General features: G+C 34.7%; 2 protein-coding genes and 1 long non-coding RNA gene across 3 annotated transcripts; all 3 read right to left on the reverse strand.

Moving 5' to 3' along the window:
- Positions 1-4555: 4555 nt before the first annotated feature.
- LOC121236737 (probable aspartyl protease At4g16563) lies at positions 4556-6581 on the reverse strand. The gene has a single exon (XM_041133171.1). It carries the CDS (start codon positions 6277-6279, stop codon positions 4837-4839), a length of 1443 nt encoding a protein of 480 aa, XP_040989105.1. The 5' UTR covers positions 6280-6581; the 3' UTR covers positions 4556-4836.
- A 1549-nt stretch (positions 6582-8130) lies between these two features.
- Positions 8131-10972, reverse strand: LOC121236738 (bifunctional adenosine 5'-phosphosulfate phosphorylase/adenylylsulfatase HINT4). The gene is made up of 6 exons (XM_041133172.1): positions 10681-10972; positions 10527-10573; positions 9569-9645; positions 9383-9449; positions 8628-8705; positions 8131-8523 (listed from the first exon to the last, which is right to left on the reverse strand). Exons 1-6 carry the CDS (start codon positions 10861-10863, stop codon positions 8418-8420), a joined length of 558 nt encoding a protein of 185 aa, XP_040989106.1. The 5' UTR covers positions 10864-10972; the 3' UTR covers positions 8131-8417.
- Positions 10973-19342: 8370 nt separating this feature from the next.
- Positions 19343-20520, reverse strand: LOC121236739. The gene is made up of 2 exons (XR_005934798.1): positions 19836-20520; positions 19343-19591 (listed from the first exon to the last, which is right to left on the reverse strand). It is a non-coding gene; the product is annotated as an uncharacterized LOC121236739 (long non-coding RNA).
- Between the last annotated feature and the right edge of the window lie 2386 nt (positions 20521-22906).

The raw sequence follows: 22906 nt of genomic DNA on the forward strand, positions 1-22906 counted from the left end.
TTGGATTTGGGCCTACTGCGCCGAAGGGCCTAATCACATCGCAAATGAACGGTAATTTTTTAGGAAATTGCAACATAATCAACTGGAACACTGTGCAATGGGCCTCTAATCTCTCGCACCGTATATGTTCTCGCTTCCGCATCAAACATCATTACCTTCATAATTTTGTACAGATTTGTCAGGGGATAAAAAAAAAATAAGAATTATTTTAATTCTCAAGTATGTGTGTATAATATATTGTCTATATCACTTGAATTATAAGATTTAATTTATAATATTTAAAATTTAAAATTTATTTTCTATATCAAATTATACTACGTAACCAATAGAAAATGAGATAGAGAACTTAGAATAGAAGTACTTTAAAATAATCAAACCCGATCTATCACCCTTAGTATATTCAAATTTTAAATATTTGTACTTTTGAAAAGGAAAAAAAACAAAGACTACCAAACAAAACGTTACTAAAAATGAAGGGTAAAGGAAAACAAATAAGGAGTAGCTAACAAAAGAGCATAATGGATGGGGACCTTAAAAGTGTATCCTTTTTAGGTCACCTTCTATGTGTGGCGACAAAGTGCTGAATCTTCGTGCTGCTGCCAAAATGGCACTACCTCTGACATGCAGATCTATTTTTTTTTCCCCACGACTTTTGGAATTTGATTTCTAGCTTTCTTTTTTCCCCCGTTCGGTGGTTGATCAGGTTAAGCTGTTGTATTTTTATTTATTATTATCTTTTTTCCCGTTTTAATATATGTAAGTGAGCAATAAGAATTAACCAAAAATGGTTGGATTATTATCTTTATAATTTTAATTTTTATATAGGAGTATATCTATGTTTATGATCAAACTCTGAGTCCAAATACAATTATTATAGGAGTTATTCTATGTTTAATATTTGACTTATAAAATTTAAATTTTAAAATTTATTATTTAAATCAAATTTTGTTATATAATTATTTTATTATATATATTATTTATGCCATACTTATAAATAAGATTTTTCTGATAGTACCAATCATTTATTTAAGACCATTGAAAAAGATTTATGGTGTTAGTTGGATGGTGCTAAAATAATAAAAATTACCGAAATTTAAATTAGAAATGATGGAATTTAGTATAAATACGAAGAGGAGGTAATTTGGATTTAGAAACACTTTCAACACATCTCATCTTATAATTACAAATTTCATAAATTTTTACATAAAATACAATAAAAAATTTAATTTTTTCAAAATTTAAAACAATAATCATATTAAAAAATAATATTTTATTTAATTTTTAATTTTCATTTTAATTCATCTTATCTTAACTTACTATCCAAATCTAACTTTATAAAACGTTGAGAAGCGACAACTAACATACGGTGACGTTATCTGTCCTTGTTCAGATTCTCTCCAGTCTTGTCTATTTTGTTTTAACTCCTTGGTAATTGTAAATGCAGATTCTGTAAGTAAATTTTATAATTTTTACTTACGTAAAATTATAAATATAAATAAAATTTACATTATAATTAATTTAGTATTAAACTAATTACCTTACCGATATTGTTTGATTTTTAAATCAATCTCAACTTATCTCAATTTATTATTATAATTTTTTTAAATTTTAATACAAAATATAATAAACAATTTTAAACTTTTTAAATTTTTAAAATAATAAAAATATTAAAAAATAATATTTTAACAATATTTTATCATCTCAACTCAGTTCAACATTTAAACGTAATTAATTTAGAGATATTTAGTGTTATATGCATCCTAATTTCATTGCGTCTACATGACATTTTGGCAAAAAAAAAAAAAACTTTAAATCCAAATGGTTTTATAATAATCTTCCTACCAAATTTACAAGATGATAATTAAGATTTTTTTTTTTGAAAAAAAAAAAAAAAAGGCTTTGCACAACTTCAAATAATAGATGGTTGCAAATTGTACACTTGCGAGGAGTATGTCTGAATTTGTGCATCAAATCAAAATACTCTAACCCATAGAAAACTGACAAAAGAGACAATGATGAGGAGATTGGTAGGCGGGATCATTTCTCACTGACAAATTATATCTAGTAAAGCTACTCTTACAGCTACCGCTGTACTTTTTTATTTTTTATTTTTACTTAATGATTGAATAAATACTTTTTAATAATATTATAATTTTTTTACTTTTTAAAAATATTAAAAATATATATATAAAAATAATAAAATAATACTAAAATTGTATTTGAATGTTGAACTGAGTTGAATTAAACTGAGTTGAGTTGATAAAATATTGTTAAAATATTATTTTTTAATATTTTATTATTTTAAAATTTAAAAAAATTGAATTAATTATTATATTTTATATTAAAATTTAAAAAATTTATAATGATGAGTTGAAATTAATTAAAATTACAAACGAAACCAAACGGTGCGGTAGATACTAGACTATGTTAGTATATCTTAAGTCTCGTATATAGTTTTAAAAAATATAAATAAATTAGAGATTTACATTAAAATTTATTATTTTTTAATAATAAATTTATTTTTTAAAAAAATAAATGCACAAAACTTATGTACAGTGAAAGCAGCGTTGCCCGCAGCTACCCTATTTTTATAAAACCTAACTGAGAAGCGTAGGCAACTGAAAAGTGTTAAAAGTAAAGGAATTAAATTGGTTGATGAGAAGAAAAATACAAATGCATTCATGGCTGCTTTATTCGTTACTTGGCCGAGGGTCTACGCTATCATCTTTAATGGAGTTTTTTCTCTGAGATTTAAGAGAGTTGGCAGCAAAAGTTCAACAGTACAAGTCTACGCACACGTATGTGTAAACACAATGCGAAAATACTATCGATAAATATTTGGCCAATAAAGACTTCTAGTAGAAATCAAGTTTATAAATTTATATGACTATTATATAAAATAAAAAATAAAAAATTACGGCTAAAAGAGTTATAACATATTATATATAATATCAGCTTATGGGTTATATTTGTATGAAATATTTTTATAAATTTAACACTTCTCAACGCTTGAATAAAGCTAAAACTCAAAAGGTTAAAACGAGGTCACATTTGGATAATAAGCTAATTTGAAATGAGTTGAGTTTTTTATAAATAATAATTAGTTGAGATGGTAGAGTGAGTTTTGTAGAGTCTATCTAAAATGAGTTTAGATGTGTTTAAATGTTAAGATGACTTTAAATGTATTTATAGAAAGTTGAAAAAGTTGTGGATCCCGCGTGTAAAGAGTTGAGTTGAAAAAGATTGTGAATCCTAAGTGTAAAGAAATTTTGAGTTGAGATGAGTTTAGTGATTTGAGAGTTGAGTATTTGGATGTTAGACTCAACTTAAAATTAGACTGAACTGAGTTGATCTTCTGTCCAAGTTCCAACATCCATCTCTAAACCATGCATGTATAAGGTCCATTTTAAAGTACCACTAGAAACCAAACATTTTATATCATAGCTATATAAAAAATTAAATAAAAACCCTACAAATGGTTAAGTTGATTTTAGAATAATGGATAGTATTAACACCAAAATATTAAAATAAAAGTAAGGTAGAATTATGGTTCCTTAGAATTTATTTTTGAATTTTAAAAAATAAATTGGTAAAAGAAATAATAATAACAATCCAAATGATCTTGGGTGCTTGTAGTTCTATATGAATGTCCAATAAATAGCCTACAAATTGGAAGAAATTCAAAAAGCTTATAAATCCATTGAAAGCATGTCTTTATTGTTGGTATGTGTTTTTCAATCCCGGATCCATATATAGCCAACGTCCAAGGACCACTTGTGGTTGGTTTTTTAGAGCATTAGTAGTGGGCTTAACAAAGTTAAATTTTGACTAAGGAATAATTAAAGTATAAAATAAAATGCATTAATGAATTTAACAAATGAACAATAATCTTAGCTACACATTATATCACTGGCTAAATTTGTTGAGCCTAAGGGACTGATCAAATATTATTTTTGGATTAAAAAAGTATCTTTCCGCGCATGTTCAATCACTTAAAATTATTTTACGTATGTGAGGAGATTAGTCCACAATTTACCATTAACATTAAAAAGTCACGTATGGTGAAGGAAACATTTTTTCTTTTTTTAATCTTTTCAAAACTTATCAAAAGAAACAAATGATAAAAAACAACTTGTACTGCTTTAGCTAGGTGCTAAACAGTCCGAAATATTTGTAAAGAGTAATGATACTTTAATATAACAATAATGTAATTATAAATTTTAATACAATCATATATCAAGTGAAAAAATATGACTGTTGTAAAAAAATAACCATTAGAAAATTTTATCTGTTGGAATAATATGAATGTTAAAAAATTAATATGTAATTTTTTAATAACAAATAAATATTCAAATTACGATTAAAATTAAAATAAATGAAAATTTTAAAATCAATATTTGAATAGAATAATGATATATTTATCGAGCATATTATTTGATGTTGTTAAAAAGTGACTAGTTAAATTTATAAAAGTAAATTTTCTAATTAAATTTTGACTAAAATTTTTTTAGTAGTACTCTTAATGCAATGCTCCTGTAATAAGAAGCAATTTAAAAAAGTTAGCATCAAATTTCATATTTTTACTTTCAAACTTTACAAATATTTATTTAGCTCTCCACACGTCATCCTTTGCTTCTAGGCAGCATCAAGTAGCTCACTGCTCATCTTCTTACGAACATTTTTTTTTTTTTTTAAATATTTATAAATACATCTCATTTATTTTACAATTAAGTGGAGTGCCAAACCCACCCACTTTTATATCTCATTCCAAGTGACCCGACCCATTTAGAGATGTCTCCGACTCCGGTCAAACCTCACAGGTCAAGTTGGCGCACGTTAGCTCCGGTTCAGACTATCCCAAAGGGATGCGCAGTGTCTCCTGGCGAACCCGACCCTCCTCATCTCCAAATCGTACACCACCTCGAACCCCTGCTGCTGATAGTTCCCAAGTGTGGCTCCGGGCCCACCACTCAACTCCTCGTCCCCACCGTTCATCAACATCAAACACCCCACCTTCCTATTCTTATCGCCGTCCAAAAACTCGTAAAAATAATTTCTCCTGGGCAGCACCACACTGGATCCTTTCCCAACAAAGTGCAATGCCACGGCTGGCACAATCACTACCTCCTCATAGTAATAACACGGCCCGAGCCCGGTCTTGCCTTCCACTTCACTCGCCCGTTCGTTCATTCGCCCCACCCGGTGTTCGAACTCGGTCACCACCGAGTCATACAGACTCGCCGGCAACATCGTGAAAGTGGTCCCAGAGTCCACCACCACCCCACCGTTACCCCTTCTGTCGACTCGTTTCAAAGTTTCCGGCGCTGGGATAGTCTTCTTTCCCACGGAGATTGCTTCCAGCCCGACGCAGTAGTAGGGGTGCTTCGGGTTCTCTAGCATGGACGTGTACACGAATCCAGCTCCATCATTTCCCAAGCCCTTTTCTTTCTTGCCGTAGCGACCGAGAATAAGTGGACTCGGGAGGCGAACTCGGTCATGGTCGAACGAGTGAGAAACCAGGCAGTAGGAGAACCGGTTGCCCAGCTGAGGAAAGAAGCTGGCGAGTTGGGCAGGCAAGGAAAGTAAGCCACGGCCGAAGCCAGCGACCCCAATGGGCTCGCCGAGGGTCGTGTGGGCGCACCCGAAAGTGAAATTTGGAAGAAGCAGAGAAGGATGAACTGGGGTGGGGGCGGACAAGCTATCTTTGTAAAGGCGAGCGATTAAGCTTCCATCTGCATAGGCATAGTAGAAAGGTGGACAGTTGAAGGAGGAGCAATCAGAGGTTTCAATGGATTCTAAAGGACAGCGGGAAATGGCGCAGAGGTCGGAGGAGGAGAGGGAGGAGTGCGCGGCAGAGCAAGCAGGGGACTTGCATGAAACGGTGGAGTTCTTGTGGATTTTGGGCAGGGGAGTGGTGGTGGAGGGGTTGTACTTGCCTTCGCAGAGAATGCATTCGAGAGGGGAACAGGGGAACCAGACAAGGTCGGAGCCGGTGTCCATGTATAGGGAGATGGGTTGGGGAGGGTTGGAGCCCACAGTAAAGGAAAGGGTGTAGTCGCTGCCAGGAGAGAGTGTGAGACAGACCTGACGGCGACGCCGGTGGTGGCCGTGGAAACGAGTGGCGGAGCGGGTAGAGGTGGATTTAAGGAGATGGTGGGTACTGTTGAATTGGGTTGTGGAGAGGGAGTGGGTCAGAGGTAAAAGTACAATATCTGAGAATGAAACAGAGAGACCTGAAAAACAGAGTATGAAACAGAGAAAGAAGTCCGAGGAAGCCATGGATTAGATTTAGAACCAAGAGCAGACCAGAGCAGAGTTATGCTGCAAATGTCACGGAGTTTCAAAGCGTTTGACTTTGCTTAGAGAGAGAGAGAGAGAGAGAGAGAGAGAGAGTGGTGAGGGTGTGCTTATAAGGGGAAGCTCGGAGACGGGGCTGGGAGAGGACGAAAATTCTGGCGTATTGCGCATGGTATGCGTATTATGTTTGAATTGAAATTGTTCTTATTACAAAATTTTGTAATATTTGAATAAGTTTTTAGTGATCGATTTTCATATAATTTTGTAAAAATGATATAATCTTTCATGCGTGATCTACTTTGTTTCGCTGAAGACAACACAGATGTAATAGGCTAATAGCGACTCCACTTCCAACAACTTGTGGGGAACATGGTTTTTTAGTCTTAGCAAGACTGACTCTTAGGATGAAACTATACCATGCAGAAAAGGAATCTTATCGTTTTAAATCCTCTGTTGGCTTGGCCGTGACAATTTAATAAACGATCGAAAACTAGACTCTTTTAAGAGATTTAAGTTTGGGTTGAGTTTCAATTGGTGCTGGACCTAAGCCGAACTCAAACACCCATGATATGAAAGTGAGCTCATTCCCTTTTTATGAAAAGACAAACGGTGCGTTTCTTTTACTCGACAGGAGTTTTGAACCATCATCATTTTCCACAAACCGGACGGGATCGATAACTTGGCTTAACCCCACCAAACAAAACTTGTATATGGATCGATTCTTAACAAATCTACCATCCCTTTCAATTAAAATGGCCCCCTCCATGCGGTTAGTGGTTGTTCAGTACAGATGCCATGCAAGAAAGAGCATTTTTGCTTCACCAACACGACTATGATGGACTACCATACACGCGTACTCCTACGAAACAAATTATATGCATTGAAGAGAGATGGGGATCCTCTTAAGACATTGAAGATTTGCGGGTAGGTCTTAGGTTTTGGGGGCGGAGTCCTTTCTTGTTTGCCAAAATGGAGTGCCATTTTTTCTGACGCAGAGTTAGTTGCTCTAGTCTACCACCAACCCCTCCATTCTCTTTACTCCATCTAAACTCTGGAAAGGTGGTTTTATGGTGACGAGTCAAATACTTTTACCCAAACTTCATCGAAGAATCAAAGATCGGGACACGATTCATGAGAGAGAGTAGGAGTCTTGCAAGCTATCTCCAACGCAATCTGGTTACATAAGATGCATGTGAGCCAGATCTCTCGTGTTGATATGCAGGCTCATTTCACTTTGCACAAATATAGCATTGCGCATGATAATGCAATTTTAGTCGCGTTAACCACATATGGTCCTCAACTTTTCTGTTGTATATTAATGTTATCTGAGTTCAGCAATATCAATGCCTAAATGAAAAGATCTGCACTGCAGAGGAATTGAGCTCAACTGAAAGCAACATGTCTTGCTTTCTTACTTGCACCAACATATCAATGCCCTACCCTATAGCCTGGACATCAATCACAATAGACCCTATTACTTTTTGGCCAAGGATGCCTCTGTATAGATGTTTGTCAATAAAAAGATGGGTGATATAGTTCGCTAAATAAAATTAAAATGACAGTCCTGACAAATTTAATTTCATATAAGTCATACGCCAAAATGAACAAACCAAATTTCATAGAAATCATGCGCCAAAATGAACAGACGATTATGGTAAGCATTACCATTTATCAGGTGCTGATAAGATCAAACACCCTTGGGGTGAGCGTGAGACTGGGCCAGCTGAAAACAAGTGTCAAACAAAAACACGGTTTTCCAAAAACTAACAAATGTATCATTTGCGAGGTGCAACATCGTTAGTGCAATCTCTCACAAAGCAGCGCAAAATAAAATAATATAAAACTCTGGCAAGGATATTTAGCATTTCTGATGTTCATTGCGTACAACTTTATAATTTGTACAACAAGTACCAATCAAATAGGGATATCCATAGGGAATTGTATGTTCATATGCATTAAGCAGCATGAGTTACATATTTTTAGGATACAACCGCACCTCACAAAATTCAACTTAACACAACATTTCAACAAGACAAAATCTTATATTGGAATGTATACCGAAGCTTATTGGCAAAACCCAAATCTTTAATTTGCATGATGTCAACTAAATGTGAGTGATATCAAACTTTTGAAATAACAGGTGGTAAAGGCTTTAGCTTCTCCAACAACTTCTCAGCTTCAAGAAACCCCAATGATCCCAAAGATAAGAATTTCACACATTTCCACCTGGTCAAGCTCGTAGAGAATTTAAAGGTGTTAGAACAATATCAACTATGAACAATAATATAGAACATAAAGTGGGTATACAGTGACAAGATATACATACTAACCTGGGTGTGTAGGGTAGCGCCAGACAGTGAAGGTGTAGATGGTTAACAGAGTTCAATGGAGGCTGATGAAAGCCAAATCTGTCAAGAGGAGAGAGGATCTTGTTCTCATAAACAAACTTACATGCAAAATTACGGCTGACAAACAAGTTGACTTGCTTGAGCTCAGCACAAGACTTATTCAATGGCTTGCACGAGAAAACTTGAAATAAATGAGTAGAGAATGAGCGATGTAATTCTCAGCTTGACTCAGTTCATTTTGTTTGTAAAATGGGGTAAAGCAAAATTCAGGTTATCTCTGACCTATTTGTTCCCAGATTAATTATGCATGCTTAATTTTAATCAAACCCATTGACCTCATTCATTGCATAGAATTTGTTAATACAAAGGATCACAACCAAATTTTCAAATCAATAACATGTTAGAACAGAGACCATTGAAATCTAAAAGGTAAAGAACATAAAATGAAGGATAGGGTGATTAACGTAGACCAAATTACAAGCAATCACGTGGACATATAGATTCTTCACTGGCCACTGTTTTCATTCAGTACAATTGATTGTATGGATTCATTTAAAATATTAGTAGAACTAACAACACTTAAATAGCAGAGGCAATTAAACAAAGATATGATGAACTGATAACAACGTAGCTTCAAATCTGAGAATTTTCTGAAGCCTCTTGATGACTAATCTATCTTCTTTAATTAACATCAGATAATCTTGAAGGCATCTATCTTCATGTACAAGAGGCAATACCTGTACTGTGTACACTGAGGCGCATCTCGGCGTAACAGCATTTGCCCAACCTCCAACATGTGAGTTACTGGACAACATAACAAACACAGAATATTACACTGGGAGAAAAGGGTGGCATATTAAAAGAAAGGATGTGCCACACTTGTTCAAACTATTAAATGAGGGCTATTGTAGAAGTTTCTTTACCTAAGGAGAAGTCTTCAGTTCTTCTCTGGAGGTCTTTTACACTTGGAATGTGCTCCACAGGAATCACCAAGTAATGCCTACATAAATATCATCCCATTCCAAATGTCAAACTAAAAAGAGAAGTCGTAAGCATTGTAAGTAGTATGACCGTAGGACTAATAGCCAAATTCCAAAATGGGATCAACATGGTAAACATGCTTATCAAGACAAACATGGCAGAAGAATCTCTTCCAAGCATTTAAGAATGTTGTAGAGACAATTACACAAGAATTGGAGGAGGCACAGAAAGCATAAGTACACTAACGGCAAGCAGCACAGATACAAATGCACAAGCCAAGATCAAAGACGGATATCCTTACACATTATCTCTCGTTCATTTCAGGTGAAGATTTTATTGGGTATTTTAGTTACCTTATTATCGATATTGCAGCGATTCCACCTTCGCCATCATTCCCTCGATCAAAATTCTACATGGGAAACATTGATTTTCGTTTTTTTTTTTGGACGAGTGAGTTTTAGCCGAAAGGGGCCAAGGAAAGGGAGGGAGAGATTTGAAACAATAACTTTCATTCCACCTCCACTTCTTCAATCACTCCTATCATTATTCCAAGCCAACTCCTGTCCACCAAATCCCCACCACTCGTCTTTCTAGACACTTCATAGAAAATCACACCGTCCAAGGACGTCCCGCATCCACAGCTTATTTTCATTACTTTGTTTGAATCTTAATTAGAACAAAGCCTTCGCATAATATAATCAAAATCCCCAAATTCAACCAGAAAAACCCGGATTCTCACATGGGTCCCCATATTTCTTCTCTCCTTTACCACACGATCAAAATAAACAGTCCACGAAAACGCACACAAGGAGAAGCAAATCAATATTTCAAACATGAATCCACGAAACAAATGCAACTCCCCCGGGGGGGGGGGGGGGGGTAGAACTCATAAATCAAAACCTGACAGCCGATGGGCTGATGTCTTCAAACGCAACGACCTTCTCATCCTGCAGAAACCCAAAAACTCAAATCAGAATCATACAATTTTCTTCGCAACCAAACGGAGCAGAGGAAAAATAGAGGGGAAAAAAATGAAAAGGAGAGCGAGATGTACGCTGTGGAGGATGGTAGTGGAGGTGGATTTGCTGGCGATCTGGCAGAAGATACAAGATGCCGAAGCTGCTCCCGCCATTTCAAGTTCCTTTCCTTTCTTTTTTGGCCCGAAATTCCGAATGACCGATGCTTGGGGTGGGTTGTATATATATGGGTGTAAAGAAATATAGAGACAGAGAGGCATAGAAAACCAGCCGTTGGGGGTAACTTGGTTGGGTGGAAAGCTGGAGAAATTTGAGAATCAAGTTTCCTTTGGCGTAGGACAATTTCGTGGAAGCAGCTCACGCGTGACGTGACTTTGCGGTGTCACCACTTTGACCCGATTTTACCATTGCGTGACCGGACTTCGCGCTGTTTGACCCCATTTCACCGTTCTAAATTTTATTTATCATCTTCATATTATATATTAATATGTGATATTTTATTTTTATTATTAAATTTAAATAAAATAAAAATGGAATATATTGCTAGTGAAAAGTTATTTATTTGCATATTTTAGCGATAAGTTGAATTGAGTTATGATAGGTTTGGCATGTTTTAAGAGGTGTCGTTACAGTGTTCTTAGTTAAATAAATATCTATTAGATTGAGAGATAAAATAATGAGTAGGAGTGGGTGCACTAATGGACTCACTCGCCGTGTCCAATGGGCATTCAAAATTCAAAGTCTTCTGAACACAAAGTTCAAAGTCTTCGTATCAAATTCGACTGAAGTGCGTCTCAACCAAAGTCTGAAGTGTGAATTCATCTCCACTTTGACATCAACTTCATCCATTCTAGAAGCTTTAACATTTTCGAGCCGCCTCCACAGTTCCCATTTCGAATTCAGGCCTGCGCACAAAAACAAATATTTAAAATTTTTATAAAATAATAAAAAATATTTTATTTTTATCATTCTAAACTCTTAAAATTTGGTGCTGTATTAATTTTATGATTAATTTCTTTTATAGCTTTAGGCCTTTGTGTAATGAATTATGAGGTGCACCCTTTTCAAGTTTGGTACTGGATCGTTTGTTTTGGGCCTAGTCAAAGCCCATGATTGATTTATCTCTCATCCTAATGTTTTGAATTGGCCCACCTTGTTGGGTTTTCCTACAATTCTAATATCTACGCTCCAGCCGGGGACCTATACAGTTAACAATACAACTAGGCCTTTTCAATGGCACGTGAAGTGTTAGAAATTTGAAGCAAATAATGATAAAAATGAGAGTACAATAATGATGGAATGACATAAAGATTAATGTTATTAAGTCAGCAACATATTAATCCATTCAAATATGCTCAAGTTAGGAGATATGAAGATAGATGGTCTTCTTTCTTAGACTGTGAACAAGTGATAAAAAAGGCATCGAATCAAGCGAGAGGTCATGGTACAGGATTTCAAAGGATTAAAGAAAAGTTACAGACTTGCATGACTGATTTGAGGAGATGGAGTTATAGGAAGGAAATGGAGGAAAGAGGAAGTTTGATTCAGAAATCCAATAGGCTGCAACATCTTCAGCAAACACTTACTGCAGAATCTGTGCAGCAGTTGAAACAAACTCAAAAAAAAGTGGATGATATACTTGAGAGGGAGTATATGAAATGGAAGCAAAGAGATAAGGTGCAATGGTTACAACAAGGAGATCGTAATACAAGATACTATCATCTCTGTGCAAGTCAAAGAAAAAAGAGGAACACAATTGTGCAAGTTGAGGATGAGTCAGGAATTACTTTGACAAACTCTGAAGATATTGGGAAGGCTTTTACTCAATTTTATAAAGGCTTGTTTGCTACTTCTGAGCCTAATCATATTGAGGAATTTCTGAATGCTACTAAAACAAAAATTACTCAACATATGAATAACAAGCTACTTTTACCTTTTAACAAAGATGAAATTAAAGATGTTGTTTTTCAAATGGGGCCATACAAGGCACCAGGCCAAGACGGCTATGGAGTTTGTTTTTACCAAAGATATTGGTATGTTGTGGGTGATGAAGTATGTGATGCCATTCTATCTTTTCTTCATTCTGAGCAAGACATATTATCTATTAATTATACCTATCTTGTGATGATACCAAAGCATAATTACCCAAAGAACATTACTAAATACAGACCTATTAGTTTATGCAATGTGCTGTACAAAATTGTCACAAAGCTCTTAGCCAATTGAATGAAGGGGGTCATGCCTGCCATCATATCACAGAATCAGTGTGCTTTTATTCCAGGAAGGCTCATTTCTGATAATATATTAGCAGCTTATGAGACACTTCATACCATGAGAACCAAGTTGAAGGGTCACAAAGGTTATATGGCGATGAAACTGGATATGAGCAATGCCTATGATAGGGTAGAGTGGAGTTTTCTCAAAGAAGCCATGCTTAAAATGGGGTTTGATCAAAAGTGGACTGGACTGATTCAAAGATGTATAACCTCTTCATCATTCTCAGTTTTACTTAATGGGACCCCTCAAGAAGTTTTCAAACCACCAAGGGGCTTAAGACAAGGTTGTCCTTTATCTCATTTTTTATTCGTAATCTGTGTTGAAGCATTAACTGCTAAGTTAAACCAAGCAGAACAGAATGGTGTAATTTCAGGGGTTCCATTGGCAAGAGGAAGAATAAAGATGAACTATGTTTTCTTTGCAGATGATAGTCTGCTGGTCTGCAGGGCCTCTTTACAAGAATGGGCAAGTTTGAATCAGATATTACATGGTTATGAACTGGCTTTTGGACAGCAACTTAACAAACAAAAAACCTCACTATTTTTCAGTACAAACACTAATCCTTTGACCAGAAAATATATCATGGAAGTTGCTGGCTTAAGAGCTTCTACTAATCTGGAAAGGTACTTGGGATTACCATCTTTTATTGGAAGGTCGAAATTCAAAGAAGTCCAAGGCATTATTGAAAGGGTTAGTAAGAGAATAGAGAATTGGAAAAATAAGTTTTTATCACAAGTTGGAAAGGAGATTTTAATCAAGGCTATCATTCAGGCTATTCCCACATATAGTATGAGTGTTTTTTCATTATCTAAGACACTATGCTATAGATTAAATGCTTTAATGGCAAATTTTTGGTGGGGTGCTCAGGAAAATATGTCTAAAGTTCACTGGAAAAGCTGACAGATTTTGAGCTTGAGTAAATCAGAAGGTGGCATGGGATTCAGGGACTTAGTGAGTTTTAATCAAGCTTTACTTGCCAAGCAAGTTTAGAGGCTTCTCACTCAGCCTTCATCATTGGCAGCCACTTTAATAAAAGCAATCTATTTCCCTACTTCATCAATCCTACAGGCTAAACTTGGATCTAGACCTTCATTTCTTTGGACGAGCTTACACTCAGTCATTGACGTAATCAAAGAAGGATGCTTATGGAGGGTAGGAGATGGAAATGAAATTAAAGTGTGGACTGATAAATGGATCCCAACAATTGGACTTGGTCTCATTCATTCACAAAGGAGAGGTCTGTCAGACAATGCAATTGTGGCTGATTTAATTGATCATAACAAGGGATGGTGGGACATACCACTACTGAGAGTGACTTTTAATGAGGCAAAAATTAAAGAAATTCTAAAAATACCTGTGTCACAAGGTGATAGAGAGGATAAGCTAGTATGGAAAGCCACTTCAAATGATGAATTTTCTGTTCGCAGTGCATATCATCTCTATAAGCAGCAACAACAAAATCAAATGGGGGAATCTTATACAAAAAGGGATCAAAGGGAGTTATGGAAACAAGTATGGAAGCTGCAAACAAAGAATTCAGTAAAAGTTTTCATTTGGCGTGCCATTACAGATTCCCTACCAACCAAACAAAATTTGCACAGAAGGAAGATTACTACTGACCCATTATGCCCCATCTGTCAGAATGCAATAGAAACACCTGCTCATATTCTTTGGTCATGCCCATCTGCACAAGATGTTTGGGGGTTAGGAAGCAGGAAAATTCAAAAGGCTGCTTTTATTGATGCAAATTTTGATTATATTTTTCTGAGTTTGCTACAGAGAATAGATCAAGAGGAGACTAATTTATTTGCAGAAACAACAAAGGAAATATGGTAGAGTTAAACAAGTGGATTTTTTAAGGCATTTTCGGTACCCCAGAAGTAATTACAAAGAGATCTAAGCAAGCACAAACAGACTTTAAACAGATACAATCACTGCAAGCAGGCATGCATAGAAGGATACAACCCCAAGCTAGTAGACAATGGATTACACCTCCATACTCTTGGCTTAAACTTAACTGGGATGTAGCTATCAGGAAGGAGGATTACTGAATTGGCATTGGAGTGGTTATTCAAGATAGTGAGGCAGAAGTGCTAGCCACCTTTATGTAGCCCACTCATTTTTGTTCACAACCTGATATTGCAGAAGCTAGGGGGTTACTCACGGCTGCAAAATTGTGTAAAGACCTAGACTTGCAAAATATTATTTTCGAAGGGGATTCAATTCAGGTGGTCAATGCTATGAGACAAAGTAATTCACAGAATGGAATACTAAGCTGTTTGGTGAAAGATACAAAGGCCACATTGTTAGATACAAACTGGACAGTTCAACATATCAGAAGGGATGCTAATAAAGTGGCTCATCAACTTGCTAAAAAGACTTTCATTAGCTCATGAAGTTTTTGATGTAAATTATATAGATAGTAGTATCTTGCCTTTTGTAATGCCAACTTTGCTTAATGTTATGAAGTTGTTGTGTTTTTTTCAAAAAAAAACAAAACATAAAGAAACCGACGAATCTGATGAAGAGAGACAAACATATACAGAGCCCATCACTTTTGCAACATCAAGACAAATTCCTTTGCCTCTCTACTGTCACTGCTCCAATTCTGCCACTGATTAACGATTAATCTTCTTCTTTATAGATCATCCTATATCTTTGTACTTTTTTTTTCCACCACAAATTAATTGTTTATTTTATTTTATTTATTTTTGTGTGTATTTCGAGTCAATCCATGCTAATAATGTGCATACATCTTTTAGACGTTTTCTCATTTATTAATGTACGTGCCGCAGAATTATTATTCTTGGCTGCATGTACATGATCTTGTGGCAAATCACGAAATGTACAGTTCCATCGGTCCCCATGCATTGAAGAATGAATTATTGAATTCTTGTCGGACAAGTACTGAGTTTGGTTCATGTATGTAGGTGACATTTTTCTTATTTCAACTCACCTTGAGATTAGCTAGATAGTTATGTTATAATCATTCTCTCTTTTCCGGTTTTGCTATATATTTCAGGAAGGAAAAAAATAATAAAAATCGGTAGAATAGTTATAATCTTCCTCTAAATTTTGTCACGTCCAATCATATTCATTGATGTATCGCATTTTAAGTAACTTCGTCCATTAATTACCTAAGTGGTAGCTACTTAAGACGTGTCACATATCTAAGTCTAATTGAGATAGACAAAATTTAAGATGCACAACAACACTAGCTAGTTGGATAACTTGCGTTTCTCTTCAAAGGCCAATGCAAAAGTTATGCAAAGTCGTCCGTGCGTCATGCACATCGTCACACGAGTCACACGACAAACGTTATATATTCCCACATGCGTTGTGGAAGCTTCAAGGAAGCTTCCTCCCCGACATTATTGTTGGCCCCGCATCTCATTGTCCTGTACATGATTAGCATATTGACTACATTGTTCCATGTTGTTAATATTCCAAAATATTGCATTTCTTAGGTTTCATTTTGTGTTCAACCATCAAACCAGTACGAGAGATCTAATTCATAGTGGAGGCTTAAATAGAAAATTTGACGAGAAGTTTAAAGTTACGACAGATCTATGGCAATAGGCAAGCTTTTCCAACAAGTGTGCATTCATTACAAAAGGTTTTGTAAGCTGTGTGAATAACTTGTAATTAAATTCTTTAATAATGAATGAATTTTCTCTGGATTAGCTTTCTATATATATTAGTTTTTCTTACGAGAAGTTTATCAAAAGATCTCATTTTTGTCATCAAATCGTTATGTATTTATCTCTGATAAATGTTTTACCCACAAAAATTTTTTATAAAAGTAAACTCGTAAATTGACGTGATTTGATGTGACACGTTAAATTGTATGTTGTTTTTATTATAATCTAAATATAATATATCGTATAAAGTCATGTCAGCTTATAAATTTACTTATAAGAAATATTTTTGTGACTATACCCGTTCTCTTTTATCTATTTATAATCTGCATAATTTTGTAAAAAAAGTCATTCATTTCACTCAAGTTAGCATTAATTGGGCATCAAGTTAAGATTTACATCATGGCTTGACATGATTTGGCTTTGGTGGTTCTATCTTTTGACCTTGGTGTCTAGCCGTCACTTGCTGATAAAAATACCTTTAGGATCTCAATAAATTTTTTGAAAGATATAGAGCATGAATGTGAGTGCCATTACGAGTGTCTAATAGTGGCACTCACCTTCATGACTCACATGTATCGATGTCTTACAGTTATGACTCACATGTTTCAACTTTTAAGAAAAAAAAAATAGAGGAGAAGAAGAGGAGGAAGAGAAGACGATAAAGAGGATAAAAGACTCAGAGAGAACGGCGAAGGGAGAGAGAGAGAGAGAGAGAGGGAGGATTTGATTTAAGATTTTGCTTTTCAAAACAGTGTCATTTTATTAGTGAAAATAGTTTTTTAATATATATATATGTATATAACTGCGGACAAAAGAGACCTAATGTGGGCGGGCCAGGGCCCAGCCTAGATCCCATTCCCGCCCGTGTGCTTTGGTGCGGGCCCCGACGCCTAAGCAGGGTACGGTCGTTGGGGCCAGGCAAATGGGTGGCGGGACCTTGCCGTCTACCCTTACTACAGGCACAAAAAGATTTTACTAAACTAAATTCACAAATTGATGTAGATTCATGTGATACGTTAAATCTAGTTTACAACAAAAATAATTTTACAATTTTACGTATAATATTAAGTCATCAAATCACATCAATTTATGAATTTACTTTTATAAAACTTTTTTGTGACTAAAACATTTCTTTTTAAAAAGAGTTATCCTACGTACAGTCCCCTAAGAAGACTCATTTGTAGTACTAGTGCAGAAAGTGACTAAATTATCTCCATTTTTGGACTTGAATTGACTACATTACCCTTTTCTTCCTGAATTTTGTTGGAAAAAGAAACACCTCAAACTACCACGTAAATTCCCAAAAAATTCTCTGGCTTCTCTCACTTGCTATCTATCTCCCTTAGAGATGATATGCTTATCTTCTCCAGAAAGGGTGAAATCATAATCAAATGATCCAAAATACACGAAATCTAAATCATCTGAAGGTGCAACATACCTCAACTTTTTTAGGCCTGGTTTTTTCTTGCTTTTTTTGTTACAATCGATCTACTTTTAACAAACACACTACCACCATTCTCGTCATCATATTGCACTTTCCTACTTGACTCAATGTTCTTTCTTCTTTTCTTTTTTGAAGGCTTCTTTGTAATTTCATATTTCCTTTTACTGTTCTGACCTTTATAAAAAACTGGAATTCAAGTAAAATGTTATTCATCCAACGGATGATTTTTTGGTTTAATTATAATGTGTTTTGAATAAGTTCTAGAGCAAGCCTGAGATTTTTTTTTTTTTTTTTTTTTTGGGCTCTTTTTGTGTTTGATAATAAGAAATTTTTACCACCCCATTTGAATAGTATGTCGTAAGCAAGAAATGGAAAAAAAAAAGTCAAAGAATCTTTATATTGATTTCTACATGCGATTTGATTTGATATCAATTGGTGGAATTCATGAATCTTAATAATGTTTGTGTGATTAGATTTAAGTAATTGGAGTTTTGCAAATTTATGTCTTTTAGGCGCAAGAACATATGGTGAGGAGAGGCGAAGTTGGTTGCAAGAGAAATTTCAACAGAAGGGTTCGGTCCAAAGTTAAGGATTCAGATGAGGATTATATAATTTCAAATGAAGAAAATGAGGTATCAAATGGTTGGGAAGAGGAAGATGAAGAATATATGCGGGAAGGAAAAGATAAGTGGAGAGAGATGAGAGATGATATGAAAAGTGCGTAGGCAACGTTCACGGAAAAAGGCTTTGGTAACGATTTCATCGGAGGAAGGAAGCAATTTCTCTGAGAAAGGAAGGGATTCCATCTGCTCGTTTTCACTTCAACTAATAAAACGAAGCATTTCATTTAGGCCTGCAAAGCAATCCCCAAATGAAGACTCCAAATAGAATTTTCCTTTTAAAAAATATGAATAAAAGTGTTGAAAAACTCGAAATTCCTCAAAATTGATGGAATAATAATAGTTTTTCCATTGAACTACAAAACAAGATGAATACTTTTCTTTACAAATTTGGCATCTGTTGGCGTCGCTCAATTTGCCATTCCAATAGTTTTCCTTTTCCAAATAATAAAACAAAATGTTGACATAATCCGTGGAAAACTGTGCCCCATTCCCATAGGCATAGTCCTTTTCTGCTCATAAAAAAGATGTCGATCCTTTTCCAATAAAAAAAGACCAGCCAATCAAAAAGAAAAGAAGAAAATCAAGAACACCATGGAGAAAGTGATCAAGGTTGTATATGATATTTTATATATCATTAGCAGATGAATAATATTATATATTCGAGAGGAAGGATAACTTTTCTTATTGACGAATTAAGAATCAAGATCTCTGCAATGCGCTTCGTTTGCAGAGACTTATCTCAGAAGATATACCAGAAAGAAAATGAAGGGACTTTATAGTTTCAACTACCAAACACGTACAAGAAGCAAAGTCGTCGAACATAAGACTTTAATTACACTTCCATAAATTAAATCATGTTTTGCGACTTTCCGGCAAGATCACCAAGAGGACAAAAACACCCACAAACAAATCTGCAGTGCTTTAACAGTAATACACCCAACTGAACGGAAATACATCGATCTACCTCCGAAAGATCGAGAACTCAAATCATCGTAGGAACAAGCTGCCATTCTATCGAATCAAGAAGACAAGGAATTAGAACCACAATAATAAGTGATTTTCCTTATTTCTTTTACCATGCGCATAAATCTAACGGCGATCAAGAACTGTGCCAGATCGATAAACTCCAAATCCGAAAGTGTAACCAAAGCATAAGACAACAAGAAGTGAAAATAGATAGAAATTAAGAAGAAGATAAACTATAACTACGGAATTCGTGGTTGTAGAAATCCAAGTACTCCAATTACCTGGAGATGCAGCACTTAAAGTGCGATCATGGAGAGGGTGTGGAAGTTGTCGGCATCCAATTCCGGAGCTTGTGATCGTGAAGCGTAGGTCACCCTCTGGTACACTAACCGGAGAGCTCGCTCAACTCTGGAGTTGTGGCCCAGAGCCGGCTCAGTATCGAAGGCAATCTGACCCAGTTGGAAAAAGAAGAGCCTGGCTGCATAGACTACGTCTATGTAAGTACGACGAGCCAGCCCGAAACCGAAGGAGAGTTTGAGGAGAAAAGGCCAAACCAAGCTGGTTACCAAGGGGCTGGGAGTAGTGTGGGTGGCGGAAAGGAGTTTGAGCTTGGCCAATGCCACCAAAGGCAAACCCATGGTGATGATGGTGTTTTACTGAGCCAGTGATCGGAGACTTGAAATTCAACTCTTTTGGGAACTGGGTCTATTAATTTGTGAAAAGGAATTGCAGAAATTAGTTGGAATATTCAAGACTCCTGTGCGTGTTCAAGAAACGACGATTTGGGCTCCGATGATGGGTGGGGAGAATCGGCTGTGGTCATACGCCTATTGTTTCTATTCATAAAGTGGATGGGAATTCAATTCACAATGCACACTGCCAGAGCATTTACACACACATATATAGAACCACTGAGCATGTACAGATATTTTCAAGCTTATTGAGAAAGCAAAAGTCGAAAATGAAACCAAAAGCTTATCAAACAGTGTAATCTTGATTACCACTGTGCCAGAGCTATTTGATCAAAGAGGTCCCACTTTCAACTAATTTTCGTGCCTTCCACTGCCATTCTGTTTCACTCTCAGTGCTCATCAATTTATCTAATTTTATGTTATTTAATTATTATAATTATTTTAAATTTTTATATAAAATAAAATAAATAATTTAATTTTTTTAAAATTTTTTCAAATTTTAAATAAAAATTAATATTTAAAAAATATATTCTAATAATATTTTATTTAACTTTTAACTTTTATCTCAACTCATTTAATCTTATTTATAAAATCAAACGAGCCCTTAATTTTTACTAGCCTCTTTACCTGCACATATTTTTAGATAAGATGCTACAAGTTGTTAAGACTGACACCCAATAATTTTTTAATCGGGATAATGATAGGCTTGTTATTTCCTACAACTCATTTACTATTTTTTTTATTTTTTTAAAATTTTCTTTTACTTAATGGTTAAAGAATTGACTATTAATAAAGTTATATATTTTTTTAATATTTTCTTAATGATTAAAGTTGTAAAAAAAACTTAAAAGAAAATAATAAAAAAATAAAAAATTTAAATACACTATAAAATAATAAAAGAATAGTATAAAGGTGATAAGCCATTTTAATGAACCACTGTCTAGTGCTAAGGACATTAAGCTACAGAATTTGATTAGCAATAAATGTTTTCTAAGTTTATCTTACAAATCAAGTTATCTCGAGTGATTAATATAAAAGTTGTCTTATCCATACCGGCTTGCGGTTGAAACTTTTGTTCTAACCCTTACATGATGAACTAGCTTCTTTCCACAAGTCTAGTTGAGTGTGCTTTCTCAACTTTCGTCAGTATAATATCTGTAATTGATTATAGAAATGGGGTAAAAGACTTTGGCAAACTCAATTTATAATTTTCGATTTTCTTACTAATTCATTACCCGATCATTATTTAAATATAAAAATCAATACAATTTATATAAACTTGAAAACAAAACACGAAAATTAATATTACTTGTTAATGCTTAAAAATAGCACAACATGTCGGAAGAGGAAAAAGAGTCATTTCTAACCCTTTACGGTGACTCAGGCATTGGTTGGTGTGGTTCGAAACCCTCGATAGTAGTCCGGTATGGTTGTACGATATCGGTACATACATCTATGATAGTGAACATGAAATAAATGCAAGGAAATAAAAGAGACAAAGATACAAATTTACCTAATTCAACATAATGCATACGTCTACGGGAGTTTGGAGAGGAAAAATCTACTATAATATAATTGTTTTACCATCTCTCTCAGTCTCTCATCATCGCTATACAATGGGAATTAGAAGTCTATATTCTGATGGTGGCCCTGTCGTTGGTGCTCTGGTCATGAGGTTGAAGAAGCTCTAGGGGAAGTTGAAGTCTCCTATCCAAGTCGTCTGGTTCTCTCTCCTTTATGTTATGCCCCATGTTCCTTTATATCACATCTCCTCTCTTTTATGTCTCATTATCTCTTTTCCTCCTAACACCCTGCCTTTCTTCAACCTTTGTTCAGTCCTTGTCTCTTCTTCTTTTCTCAATTTGTTATCTTCTAATGTGAGCCATTTGATAAGCTGAGCTTAGTTTATCTGGGCTTGTGATATTTTATGTCCTTCACTACTATTTCAAATTTCAAAACAAAAATAAAAAATAATTTATTTTATAATAATTTATTTATTTTCTTATCATTTTGAAAAACTCAATAAAAGATTTTCATTCAAATTATTTTATTATTGTTCACAAAAATTCGAAATATTCCTTTTTAAATATCCCAACATAACCAAAAAAAAAACTCTTCCTTCGATAAATAGAAAAGCAGAAGACTTGGAGTAAGTAGTCTTGTATAGGAAACAAAGGTGACAGCTAAAGAAAACAAATGTGGGATTTCCTTCTCTATTCATCAATTAAAAACAAAAAATAAAAAAGAGAATGAATTTAATAAACCAATTCCGGTCCGTTCTCAAATCCAGCTGAAAAGATAATTCATTAATTTGGTTAGGAAAGAGAAATGAGAATTCCCTTCCGTTGGGACTCTTCGCGGAATTGAAAGGATGCACTTAAATATGCATATGATTGGTTCAAAAATTCGCAAATAGGTTCCGAATGGATATTTCTTTATCAGGAATAATAATATGTCCTGTGCACAAATTAATTTTGTAAGTTACTTTTATTTTAAAAATTATTTTATTATAAAATAGATGTAATATATTATATAAAATTATATTTATTTTTATAATTTATTTTTGTAATAGTAGTACTATAGTCTCTTTGTAAGGAATCAAACCGCATAATAATAAAACATCCTAATTAGAAAGAAATTGTATAAATAATAAATAGAGT

This window comes from Juglans microcarpa x Juglans regia, chromosome 6S, assembly GCF_004785595.1.
Source record: "Juglans microcarpa x Juglans regia isolate MS1-56 chromosome 6S, Jm3101_v1.0, whole genome shotgun sequence".
NCBI classification, from domain to species: Eukaryota; Viridiplantae; Streptophyta; class Magnoliopsida; order Fagales; family Juglandaceae; genus Juglans; species Juglans microcarpa x Juglans regia.